At 52.8% G+C, this 12,282-nt stretch overlaps 1 protein-coding gene across 1 annotated transcript in view; it reads right to left on the reverse strand.

The window, feature by feature from the left end:
• Positions 1-377: 377 nt before the first annotated feature.
• ACER1 (alkaline ceramidase 1) overlaps positions 378-12,282 on the reverse strand; it is a 21,102-nt gene continuing 9,197 nt past the window's right edge. The window contains exons 2-6 of the mRNA XM_004619482.1: positions 3,996-4,110; positions 2,918-3,059; positions 2,128-2,265; positions 703-840; positions 378-546 (exon numbers count right to left, since the gene is read on the reverse strand). Coding sequence (XP_004619539.1) covers positions 378-546; positions 703-840; positions 2,128-2,265; positions 2,918-3,059; positions 3,996-4,110 — 702 coding nt within the window. The remainder of the gene's footprint in view (positions 547-702; positions 841-2,127; positions 2,266-2,917; positions 3,060-3,995; positions 4,111-12,282) is intronic.

A 12,282-nucleotide genomic window follows, 5' to 3' on the forward strand; every position in this document is an offset into this window, starting at 1 on the left:
CTGCTGCCTTTTCCTGAAGACACGGAAATGTCCGCACCTGGGGATCCAGCGCCCCGTCCTGGGCGGCGCCAGACCGGCAAGCTGGGAACGGGAACCGGAAGTGAGGACGGGAAGGGGGCAGGGCTGGAGGGGAGCTGGGTTAGGGGCCACCTCATATTGGTGGTGGGTGTCATCAGAAGCTCTGGAATGTTGGAGTGGGGGGGACGACGGGGGGGGGGGTGGTGTCTGTCCCCAGTCTTGGGGCGTGGAGGTGGAGTGGAGGGGAATGATGCAGGATGTGGGGAGAAGGAGCCGGGGTGCCTCTCAGCTCCCCACCTGTCTCTGTCCTGTCCACGTGGGAGCGCCAAGCCACTGGGCATGGCGCTCCGGGTCCAGCTTCAGCAGCTCTTGTCCTCGTCGCTGACTTCCACATAAGGCAGCCCCACGGGCCATGAGTCCCGCGGCCAGTAGCGCACTTTGAGTGTCTTCCCTGGCATCTCGTACCTGGCGTCCACTAAGGCCATAGTGACCATGCCATAGGGAAAGGTGATGCTGATGAGCACGTGCCTGGGGGCAAGAGGGGGTGCAGCAAGAGGGTAGTGAGGGCACGGGAATGCTTGGCCTCCTGATCATCCGAATCTGACCCCCAGATGGCCCCTTCACCGGCCTCATCCTCCCCCATCGCTGCCCGCCCGGACGCCCGCTGAGCTGGCAGTGGCTTACCAGATGCTATGCAGGTAGAAGAAATGAATCCGCTGCCAGAAACTGCAGAGGAAGCGGTCACTGATCCAGCTGGTCAGTGCGAACGCCCATAAGACAACAGAGACCTCGATGACGTGGTGGAGCTCCTTGTTGCTAGATCTGGGGACAGAGGGAGGGAGGAGGGGTGAGCCGCAGCCAGGTGAGGGGCACGAGGCTTAAGCAGGGGTTGATGGGAAATCCTTCCATCCAGAGCCCATGGGGCTGGAGCAACAGGACAGTAGGGAAGGCTTTACCTGACACACTGAGCTGAGTTTGATCCCCGGCATCCCACAGGGTCCCCTGAGGACTGCCAGGAGGAATCCTGAGTGCAAAGCCAGGAGTGACCCCTGAGCATCACTGAGTATGCCCCCCCAAAAGAAAGATAAGCAGGGGGTGGGGGACAAATGAGATCTTCTGGAGCCAGGAGATAGTACAGAGGCTGGGGTACCCCCAATCCAAGTTTCTTCCCCAACATCACATGGTCTCCCAAGCATCACCAAGTACAACCCTGGAAGACCCCAGCTCCCGAGGGGCGACCTGGGGATCCCTAACACTACAGAACCACACTAGCATCGCATCCTCTGCCTCTAGCTCTGAACCAACAACCCAATTGGCTGAGAAGTGCCTGTGCTCTGGCCCCCAAATCGCTGTCACTGTCGTCTCGTTGTTCATCGATTTGCTCGAGCAGGCACCAGTAACGTCTCCATTGTGAAACTTGTTGTTACTGTTTTTGGCATATAAAATACACCACGGGTAGTTTGCCGGGCCTCTATGAGAGGGGCGGAGGAATCGAACCCAGGTCGGCAGCGTACAAGGCAAACACCTTACCCACTGTGCTATCGCTCCAGCTCCGGCCCCCAAATAATCAAATAAAATGGGACCCTTTGCACAACCCAAAAGAAGGAGTCAGGATAAAAGGAAAGAAAAGGAAAAAGAAAAAGAAAGAAGTCCAGTTTCAAGGCCAAGGTTGAACTGGAGAGATAATCTAGCAGGCAGGGTGCTGGCCTTGCATGCAGCCAGCTGCAGTGCGACCCCCAGAACCGCCGATGGTCCTTAGGCACCACCAGGGGGCACTGCTGAGCACAAAATTAGGACACCCCGGAGCACCACGGAGTTTGGCCCCAGGACTGAAAATCATCATTCTCCTCGCCAGGAAAGGGCAGAGTCCTCCCACAAACACCACCAGAAGTGACCCCTCAAAAAAGCATGGAGTATGGCCCAGCACACACACACACACACACACACACACACACGCACACACACACACACGCGAGAAGCTGGCAGACCCTCAGCCTTGGGCATGCGTCCTGCCTGGGCCCTAGGGAGCAGCTGCTGTCGGGGGAAGCCCCGCCCTCCCGAGCAGGAAAGGGGATGTGGGGGGTGGAGGTCACCCCCGCAGACACCCACTTCTTGTACTCGTGGAACATGATGTAGAGGATGTGGAGGGCGATGCTGTTGAGGGCGTAGGCATTGATGGTGGGTTTCAGAAAGGACAGGAAGGTGCTGATCACGGTGGCGAGGAGCACCAGGCGAGAGAACTGCAGCCTGCGGGAGAGGGGGTTAGCCTGGGGGAGGGAAGGGGAAGGGAATGGGGGGAGGGAGAATGGAGGAGAGGGGTTCAGCTGGGGGAGGGGAGGGGTGAGAGGGCAGGGAGGAGAGGTTGGGAGGAAGGAAGGAAGGAAGGAAGGAAGGAAGGAAGGAAGGAAGGAAGGAAGGAAGGAAGGAAGGAAGGAAGGAAGGGAAAGAAGAAGGAAGGAAGGAAGGAAGGAAGGAAGGAAGGAAGGAAGGAAGGAAGGAAGGAAGGAAGGGAAAGAAGAAGGAAGGAAGGAAGGAAGGAAGGAAGGAAGGAAGGAAGGAAGGAACAGAGGGAGGGAGGGACAGAGGGAGGGAAAGAAGAGCCCAGGGAAGGTTCTGGAAAGCTGGGGATGAGACTCGGGGTGTGGCAGTGAGTGAGTGGGGAGAGAGGAGCAAGGAGAGCTCAGATGAGAGCTGAGGTGACAGAGGGAGGGGTCCCTGACCGCAGGTCAGTATGAGGTGGGGTCCGGTCCCCACCCCCGGGGTCTGAACGCGGTTGTGTCATTGCGCTCTGAGCAGAAGCAGGTCCGCCCACTCCGAGGGAGGCGGGCTGGGCCGGCCCAGGTCAGGAAATGTCCAGGACTAGGTGGATCCCCAAGGGCAGAGGGAGGGCCCGGCCCACCTGTTCTCCCGGAGGAAGGAGGGGAAGTAGCAGCGGGGCATCCAGATGCTGTAGCCGCTGGCCAGCAGCCACAGGATGGCGATCTCGTCCAGCAGCTGGCCCAGGAAACTGAGCGTCATGTGGAAGTACATGGAGAAGAGGCCTGGACAGGAGAGAAAGGTCAGGGTTGGGCGTTCCTTCCCACTCTGCCCTCCCCCCAGACACACGCACACACATGCACACATATGCATGCATGTACACAGACACATGCATGCATGCACTCACACACATGCATGCAAACGTACACCTACACACATGCATACAACATACAGACACACTGGCACAAATACATGCATTCACACAGATAAACACATGTGCATGCAAAAACACACATAGGCATAGGCATACATGCATTCACACAGATAGCACATGCATGAAAACACAAGTACACAGGCACACACATAGACATGCACATACATACATACACTCACACAAGCACACATACATACAAACACACAGGCATGCATACATACATATATTTACACAGTCACAAACATAGACAAATGCATAGACATGCATTCACACAATCACATGCATAAAAGTACAAACAGATGCATTCATACAAACCATGTGTGTGCAAACACACACACATTGACATCCACAAACACACATGCATACACGCACACATCCATACACACAGATATATACACCTACACGTAAACACACATGTACACACAGACACACAACCATGCACATGCAAACACACAGGCACACACACAGACATACATACAAACACATGCATGCACACATGTATCACTGTATCACTGTCATCCCGTTGTTCATCAGTTTGCTCTAGCAGGCACCAGTAACGTCTCCATTTGCCCCTGTCGCATGTTAGAATACACATGCACATAAATATATGCATACACACATGCACACAAACCCACATGTGTACATATATGTGAACACATGAGTACACACATAGACATATGTATGCATAGGCACATGTGCAAAAACTCACATGCACATGGAAACCTGCATACACACATGCACTAATGCATGCACACACGCACGCACGCAAGCACCTGCACACACCTACCAATGGCCATGAAGAGAACCCCGACCACATAGACGAAACGGGAGCGCTTCTGGGCATAGGGGCGCATGAGGACCATCATGATGGGCCCGAAGATGAAGAAGGTGACATTGCTGAACTGCAGGGGGAGAGGGGGTGTCAGCTCTGTCCCAAGCCCTGGAAACCCCAGCCAGAGGAACAGCCAGCAGGGCAGAGGCCAGGCTCTGTGGAGAGGAGCCCCGAGCAGTCGGCAGCATGTGCCTCCCCAGATCAAAACTAAGGCCTGAACCAACCCTCCCTGCCCCTTTCAGGCAATGGCTCAGCCCAGGGTTATCCAGCCTCTGCTTGTCTTTCTGGGTCACACCCAGCCATGCTCAAGGCTGACTCCCAGCTCTGCACTCAGAAATCACTCCTGGCAGTGCTCGGGGGACCCTGCGGGATGCTGGGGATCTAACCTGAATCGGCTGCATGCAAGGCAAAAGCCCTCCCCGCTGTCCTATCGCTCCGGCCCTTTCTGCTCATCTTTTATTTCTTGGCTCTTGGGCCACTCCAGACAGTGCTCGGGACGGAGGGGTTGACGAGGCTCAGACAGCACGGGGAGGGGGGGCAGTCTGGAGGCCAGCAGGTGTGGCTGCACCTGGCTCGGACCCTGTGATCTCACAGCGGTGCTGCGGGTGAAGGCTGCAGCTGTCTCATTGCTTATCTTCCTTCCTGGAGCACCATCCACGCTCCAGGCCCGGGAAAGGGCTAGAATTTTCTCAGTCGGGGCCAGAGTGGTAGTTCAGTGGGTAAGGTACTTGCCTTGCCTGCAGCCGACCTGGGTTTGATTCCCGGGTCAAATCCCATAAGGTCGCCTGAGCGCTGCCAGGAGTATATTCCTGAGTGCAGAGCCAGGAGAGTCACTGGATGTGACCCAAAAGCTTAAAAATAAAAGTGAGTAAATACTCTCTAAGGGCCAGAATCACACTACATGAGGCAGGGCACGTGGCTTGCAGGGGGCCGACTGGGGTTCAATCCCCAGTACCCCAGGTGATTCCTGAGTCCCTCCAGGAGTGATGCCTGAGCGAGTGAAGAGCCAAGAGTTAGCTCCGGCCATCGCCAGGTGTGGCCCAAACTCACACACATTAAAAAACCCTGTATATCTGTCACCATAAATTTCTCACACCAGTGCTGAGAAGCTTATGATGGATGTTACGTAAGAGAGAAATACACGTCTCTCTCCATTAAACCATAATTGTTAGTTTAGGTCATTGCTACGGCAATTCAACTCTATCTTAAATTATATGTGTTCTCTCTCTCTCTCTCTCTCTCTCTCTCTCTCTCTCTCTCTCTCTCTCTCTGACACACCTGTTGATGTTCAGGGCTGGCTCCAGACTCTGCACTCAGGAATCACTCCTAGTGCTACAGGGGTCCTATGGGATGCCAGGGCAACAAACCCAGGTCAGCTACATGCCAGGCCAGCTCCTTCCCTACTGGACTCTCACTCACACCCCTGCCTTCTTCCTTCCTTCCTTCCTTCCTTCCTTCCTTCCTTCCTTCCTTCCTTCCTTCCTTCCTTCCTTCCTTCCTTCCTTCCTTCCTTCCTTCCTTCTTACCTTCCTTCCTTCCTTCCTTCCTTCCTTCCTTCCTTCCTTCCTTCCTTCCTTCCTTCCTTCCTTCCTTCTTACCTTCCTTCCTTTTTCTTTTTCTTGCTTTTTGGGTCACACCCGGCGATGCACAGGGGTTACTCCTGGCTCTGCACTCAGGAATCACTCCTGGCGGTGCTTGGGGGACCCTATGGGATGCTGAGGATCGAACCTGGGTCGGCTGCATGCAAGGCAAAGGCCCTACCCGCTGTCCTATTGCTCCAGCCCTGCCCTCTTTCTTTATTACTAAATAAACCTGAGTGCTATTCAAGCACCATTAGGACCTGATCTCCAGCTGGGCGGGCTGGAACCCCAGCATGTGAATCATTCCTGCCATTCATTAACGATGAAGAAACGAGCTATGATATAATTCTGGCTGGTGAAACACGACGGGAGGTCTAAGGAGCGGCTTCAGAGAAAGGCCCCCTCCGGAGACCAAGCCCGGCGAGATGTCTGGACTCGGCTGTGATGAAGAAGATGCAGCCATTTGGGATTCGTGAGGAGAAAGCCCCTGCAAGAAGCAGCCGTACCTGACAGTTTCTGGACTTACTCTTGGCCCCACACTTAGGGATGACTCTGATGTGCTTGGGGGACCATATGGGATGCTGGAGATGGAATCCAGGTCAGCCTCGGCCACTGTACTATTGCTCCAGCCCACCATCTATCCATCCATTTCAAACACTCTCTCTCTCTCTCTCTCTCTCTCTCTCTCTCATTCAAACACCGTGAGAGACACAGTTACAAAGCTTTCATGATTTGGTTTCAGTCATACCGTGTTCCAACACCCATCCCTCCACCAGTGCAAATTTCCTACCACCCATGTCCCCAGTTTTCCTCCTGCCACCCACCCCCACACACACCCAGCCTGCCTCTAGGGCAGGCACTTTTCTTCTCTCTATGTCTCTGTCTCTGTCTCTCTGTCTCTGTCTCTCTCTTTCCTTTTGAGCATTAGGGTTTGCAATACAGATACTGAGAGGCCATCATGTTTGGTCCTTTACCCACTTTCAGCACCCATCTCCCATCCAGAGTGATCCCTTCCAGCCATCATTGTCATAGTGGTCCCTTCTCTATCCCAACTGCCTTCTCCCCCAGCCCTTGAGGCAGGCTTCCAAACGTGGACCAATCCTCCTGGCCCTTGTTTCTACTGCCCTTGAGTTCAAAGCTCTCCCTCCTTCTCTCTCTTTATCTCTCTCTCTATTTATTTATTTATTTATTTATTTGTTTTTTGGGTCACACCCAACGATGCTCAGGGGTTACTCCTGGCTCTACACTCAGGAATTAGTCCTGGCAGTGCTCAGGGGACCATATGGGATGCTGGGAATCAAACCCGGATCAGCCGCATGCAAGGCAAACACTCTACCCACTGTACTATCACTCCAGTGCCTCAGAACTCTCTTCATCTGTGCTTTGGTGAGTTTTTTGCCACACTGGTACTTCTCAGGGCTGACTCCTGGTTCTGCACTCAGGGATCACCTCTGGCAGTGCTCAGGGGACCATAAGGATTCGCTACAGATTGAGTCCGGGGTGGCCGCATGCAAGGTGAACACCCTGCCTGCTGTACTATCGCTCCAGTCTCCAAGATTCTCTTTTATTTTTTCTTTATTTTTGTCAACAATTTTTTTTGTTTTGTCTTGGGATCACATCCAGCAATCCTCAGGGTTTTCCTGCCTCTGTGCTTAGGAGTCACTTCTGGGGAGTCAAAGGACCCTGTGGGATGCCAGGATCGAGCTCAGATCAGCTGTGTGCAAGTCAAGAGCCCTCCCCGCTGTCTTGTGGCTCCATCCTGTTCTCTTTTATTCTCTTTTTTTCTCTTTGGGGTCACACCCGGCGATGCACAGGGGTTACTCCTGGCTCATGCACTCAGGAATTACCCCTGGCGGTGCTTGGGGGACCATATGGGATGCTGGGAATTGAACCCGGGTCGGCCGCATGCAAGGCAAATGCCCTACCTGCTATACTATCACTCCAGCCCCTCTCTTTTATTCTTTTTTTTTCTTTCTTTTTTTTGGGGGGGGCATCACACCCGGTGATGCACAGGGGTCACTCCTGGCTCTGCACTCAGGAACTACCTCTGAAGGTGCTCAGGAATCATTCCTGGCGGTGCTCGGGGGACCATATGGGATGCTGGGAACTGAACCCAGGTCGGCCGCGTGCAAGGCAAACCCCCTACCCCCTATTGCTCCAGCCCCCTCCTCTATTTTATTCTTTTTTTTTTTTTTTTTTTGCTTTTTGGGTCACACCCGGCAATGCACAGGGGTCATTCCTGGATCATGCACTCAGGAATTACCCCTGGCGGTGCTCAGGGGACCATATGGGATGCTGGGATTCGAACCCGGGTCGGCCGCGTGCAAGGCAAACGCCCTACCTGCTGTGCTATCATTCCAGCCCCTCCTCTCTTTTATTCTTAACTGAAGATCCCAATCAGCTTTTAGAAGACTGATTTTTTTTTTTTGGTGCCAAAAATTGAACTTGGGGTTTCACATGTGCAAGGTAAGCACCCAACCATTGAGCCATATTCCCAACCTGGTTCGATCCCAAGCACCATATAAGGTCCCCCTAAGCCCCATCAGAAGTGATCCCCAAGTGCAGAACCAGGACTAATCCCTGAGCACTGCTGGATGTGACCTAAAGCCCACAAATAAATAAATACAAATTTGTCTATCTGTACACATATTTGTTTATGCATGTATGCTTGCATGTCTTCCAAGAGCTCCTTAACCGAATTGCTGAAAATCAAGAAAATCAGTATTGAGGACAGAGCTGAAGAGATAATACAGCGGGGAGAGCACTTGCCTTGCACATGGCCAACCTGGGTTCAATCCCCGGAACCCCATATGGTCCCCTGAGCACCACCAGGAGTGATCCCTGAGTGCAGAGCCCGGAGTCAGCCCTGAGCAATGCAGGTATGGCTCAAAAAATTTTTTAAAAAGGAAGAAACAGAGAGAGGAAGAAAAGGGAAAGAAAGATGAAAGTGAGAGAGAAAGAAGAAAAGAGAGAAAGAGAAAGAAAGAAAGAAAGAAAGAAAGAAAGAAAGAAAGAAAGAAAGAAAGAAAGAAAGAAAGAAAGAAAGAGAGAAAAGAAAGAAAGAAAGAAAGAAAGAAAGAAAGAAAGAAAGAAAGAAAGAAAGAAAGAAAGAAAGAAAGAAAGAAAGAAAGAAAGAAAGAAAGAGGCTGGAGCAATAGCATAGCGGGTAGGGCGTTTGCCTTGCACGCGGCCGACCCAGGTTCGATTCCCAGCATCCCATATGGTCCCCCGAGCACTGACAGGAGTAATTTCTGAGTGCAGAGCCAGGAATAACCCCTGAGCATCGCTGGGTGTGACCCAAAAAGTAAAAAAAAATGAGAGAGAGAAAGAAAGAAAGAAAGAAAGAAAGAAAGAAAGAAAGAAAGAAAGAAAGAAAGAAAGAAAGAAAGAAAGAAAGAAAGAAGGAGGGAGGGAGGGAGGTGCCAGAGTGATAGTACAGCGGGTAGGGCATTTGCCTTGCATGTAGCCAACCCAGGTTAAATTCCCGGCATCCCATATGGTCCCCTGAGCACTGCCAGGAGTCATTTCTGAGTGCAGAGCCAGGAGTAACCCCTGAACGTTACCAGTGTGACCCAATAAGAAAAAAAAAGAAAAAGAAAAGTGAGAGAGAAAGAAAGAAGAAAGGAAAGGAAGGAAGCAGAGCAGGAGTGATAGTACAGGAGGTAGGGCATTTGCCTTGCACGCAGCCGACCTGAGTTCCATTTTCCATTCCCAGCATCCCAGCTGCTGGGAACCGCGGTACCCGGGGACCGCCAGGAGTAATTCCTGAGTGCAGAGCCAGGAGTAACCCCTGTGCATCGCCAGGTGTGACCCAAAAAGCAAAAAAAAAAAAAAAAAAAAAGGGATGGAAGGAAGGAAAAGAAAAAGAAACGAGGACAGATCTGAGCTTCTAACAGGATGGTCTCTGGGGGTGAGGAGAGGTTGGAATGAAAGAATCTGTGGTCAGCCCAAGAATGAAAGAATCTGTGGTCACCCCAAGATCCACATTCTGGTGGGTTTAGGCTGAGCTACAAGCCACAAGACAGGGCCCTGCGGGGGCGGGGCTGAGTCCTCCAAGGGAAATGAGGCCACAGACCGGGAATGGGCAAAACCTCAAACCAAATCTGCTCTTCCCTCCCTCTCCTTCAGCCCCCCGCTAGCCCTCAGGCGCATCAAACAAGCCCCAAGCTGCTAAACCAACCGCCTCCCAACCCGAAACCCCCCATTAACAACACCACTGCGACTCTCGTAAACCCAACGCAAACTTGTCATTACACCCAGTTCGTAAATGCCCCTTCCAGCACTCGCCTCTCCTTGCCCCTGACTTCAGAAAAAAGAATTCACTTTCCTCCCAAGGGATCAGACTCTGAGCTCCAGGGGCCTGTTCATGCTGTTCCACTGCCTGGAACATCCTGATCCCCCCCTCATGCCTCCCCATCAGACCAGGCTGCCCCAACGCTTTCTCCTGGACAAATTCTTCTCCACAAGGCCCCACCCTACACACTTGGCCAGCTGTTCTGCAACTGTCTGCCTCTCCAATAAGCCTGGCATTGAGGCAAGATCCCCTGCGGTCTCCCCAGGTCACCTGGGGAAACAAAATATGCTCATCACTCAATGGTTAGCGCTAATGACAAATCTGAAATTATTCACCAGAGGCTGCAGTGAGAAAACTGTGGAGAGGGCGCTTGCCTTGTGGGTAGCTGACCCAGGTTCAGTCCCCGGCATCCCAGAGGGCCCCCTGAGCACCACCAGGAGTGATTTTTTTTTTTCATTTTGGGTCACACCCAGCAATGCTCAGGAGTTACTCCTGGCTCTACACTCAGGAATTACTTCTGGCAGTGCTTGGGGGACATATGGGATGCCAGGTATTGAACCCAGGTTGGCCGCATGCAAGGCAAACGCCCTACCCGCTGTACTATTGCTCTGACTCCAGGAGTGATTCTTGAGTGCAAAGCCAGTGTGGCCCCCAAACAAAACAAACAAGTAAACAAAAATTGCCAGCGTATCACATGCCCTCCCCCGTAAAAACACTTAGGAGCTTGCAGATGGAAAGTTCTGAGAAGAAGGAGCTCCGACTGTTATTTTTGTTTTATTGTTGGTTTTTATCTGGGGGCCACACCTGGCAGCGCTCAGGGATTTCTCCTGGCTCTGCACTCAGGGATAATTTGTGGTGGACTCAGGGGACCCTATGGGATGCCGGGAATCAAACCTGGGTCAGCGCGTGCAAGGTAACTGTGCTATCACTCCAGTTCTGCCTTGTTCCTTTTTACAGCTGCATAGTATTCCACCAGAGCTCAATGGGCTGAGTGTATGCTTTGAATGCAGGATGGAGGCCCATATCACCTGGAGTCACCCCCTTGGACAGAACAGGGTATGCCCCCCCACATACACAAACAACAATAACAACAATGAAAACATCTGCACTTTCAGTACACACTGCTACCAGGAGAGCCCCTAGCAGGTGTGGCTATGGATGGAGATTTTTCTCTGCAGATTTCACTGATGCATGAAAGAGAGAGGAGGGTAGTAGGGGCTCCTGGGGGTGCTCAGGGGTTGGTGTGAGGCTGAGAGTTTGCTCCCAGCACCATGCCCTCTAGCTGACCCAGATCCTGGCAGCACTGCCTTTGGCGATGAATTCCCTCGCACAAGGCAACCAAATGTGTGAGCCCAGATGCACTTTGCAGCCCAGTGAAGTGATCGAAACAGCCACAAAGGGAAGGGATGGGAAGGGCTGCAGAGGGACTGACCATGCTCATAGCTGACCTAGGTTCCCTCCCCGGTCCCCCTATAGAGCCCTGAACCCGCCAGGAGGGAGCCCGGAGTGCAGAGACAGGAGTAAGTCCAGGTGTGACCCCGACTACCCCCCATAAAGGTAAGGGAATAGAGACAGACAGAGAGACTGAGGCAGCAAATTTAGATTGCAGAGCCAGGAAGCAGGGAAGAATCCCCTGAATGTCACCATTCAGGCAGCCGGCCCATCTTTCGAGCATCCACGCAATCTGCAGAGTCCTTCAGTGCTGTGTGACCTCCAAGAAACGACTCTACCTCTCTGAGAGGCAACGTGAATCAGCAACAACTGAAAAGGCAGAGGTGTGTGTGTGTGTGTGTGTGTGTGTGTGTGTGTGTGTGTGTGTGTGTGTGTGTGTGGTGGGGGAGGACGCGGGTGATGGTTTGGACTAAAAACAATCTCTGTAGGGTCGTGGAGATAGAACAAGGCCACAGGGCCAGACCTGGTTGAACCCCCAGCACTTCATCCCCCTGCCCCAGCATTTCCTGCGGATCCAGCCTGCCCCCGCCCGCCACCAAAAAAAAAAAAAAAGATCCAATCTCTGTAAAGCCTCCTCAAAGGATGAGAAAATAGAGGCTGGAGAGATAGTACAGTATATCTTGCCTTGCATGCGACTGACCTGGGTTCGATCCCCGCCACAAACTAAGTGTGGCACCAAAGTTAAATTTAAAACACACACACACAATACATATAGAAATCCACGGATGGCCTCGGGGCTGACCCCGGTGGAGCTCTGCGGAATATCCCTGACCGAGCAGAATGAGGCCAGAGCCAGGCGGAGCTGTGACTAATGAACTCTGACTGGCAGAGGAGTCGGAGGAGTCGCTGATGGTATCTGCGGCTGCGCAGGGCTCCCGCCCTGCCCTCTGGGGCTGGGCCCCCACATTTCCCAACC

This window comes from Sorex araneus, chromosome 2 (assembly GCF_027595985.1).
Source record: "Sorex araneus isolate mSorAra2 chromosome 2, mSorAra2.pri, whole genome shotgun sequence".
Classification (NCBI taxonomy): Eukaryota; Metazoa; Chordata; class Mammalia; order Eulipotyphla; family Soricidae; genus Sorex; species Sorex araneus.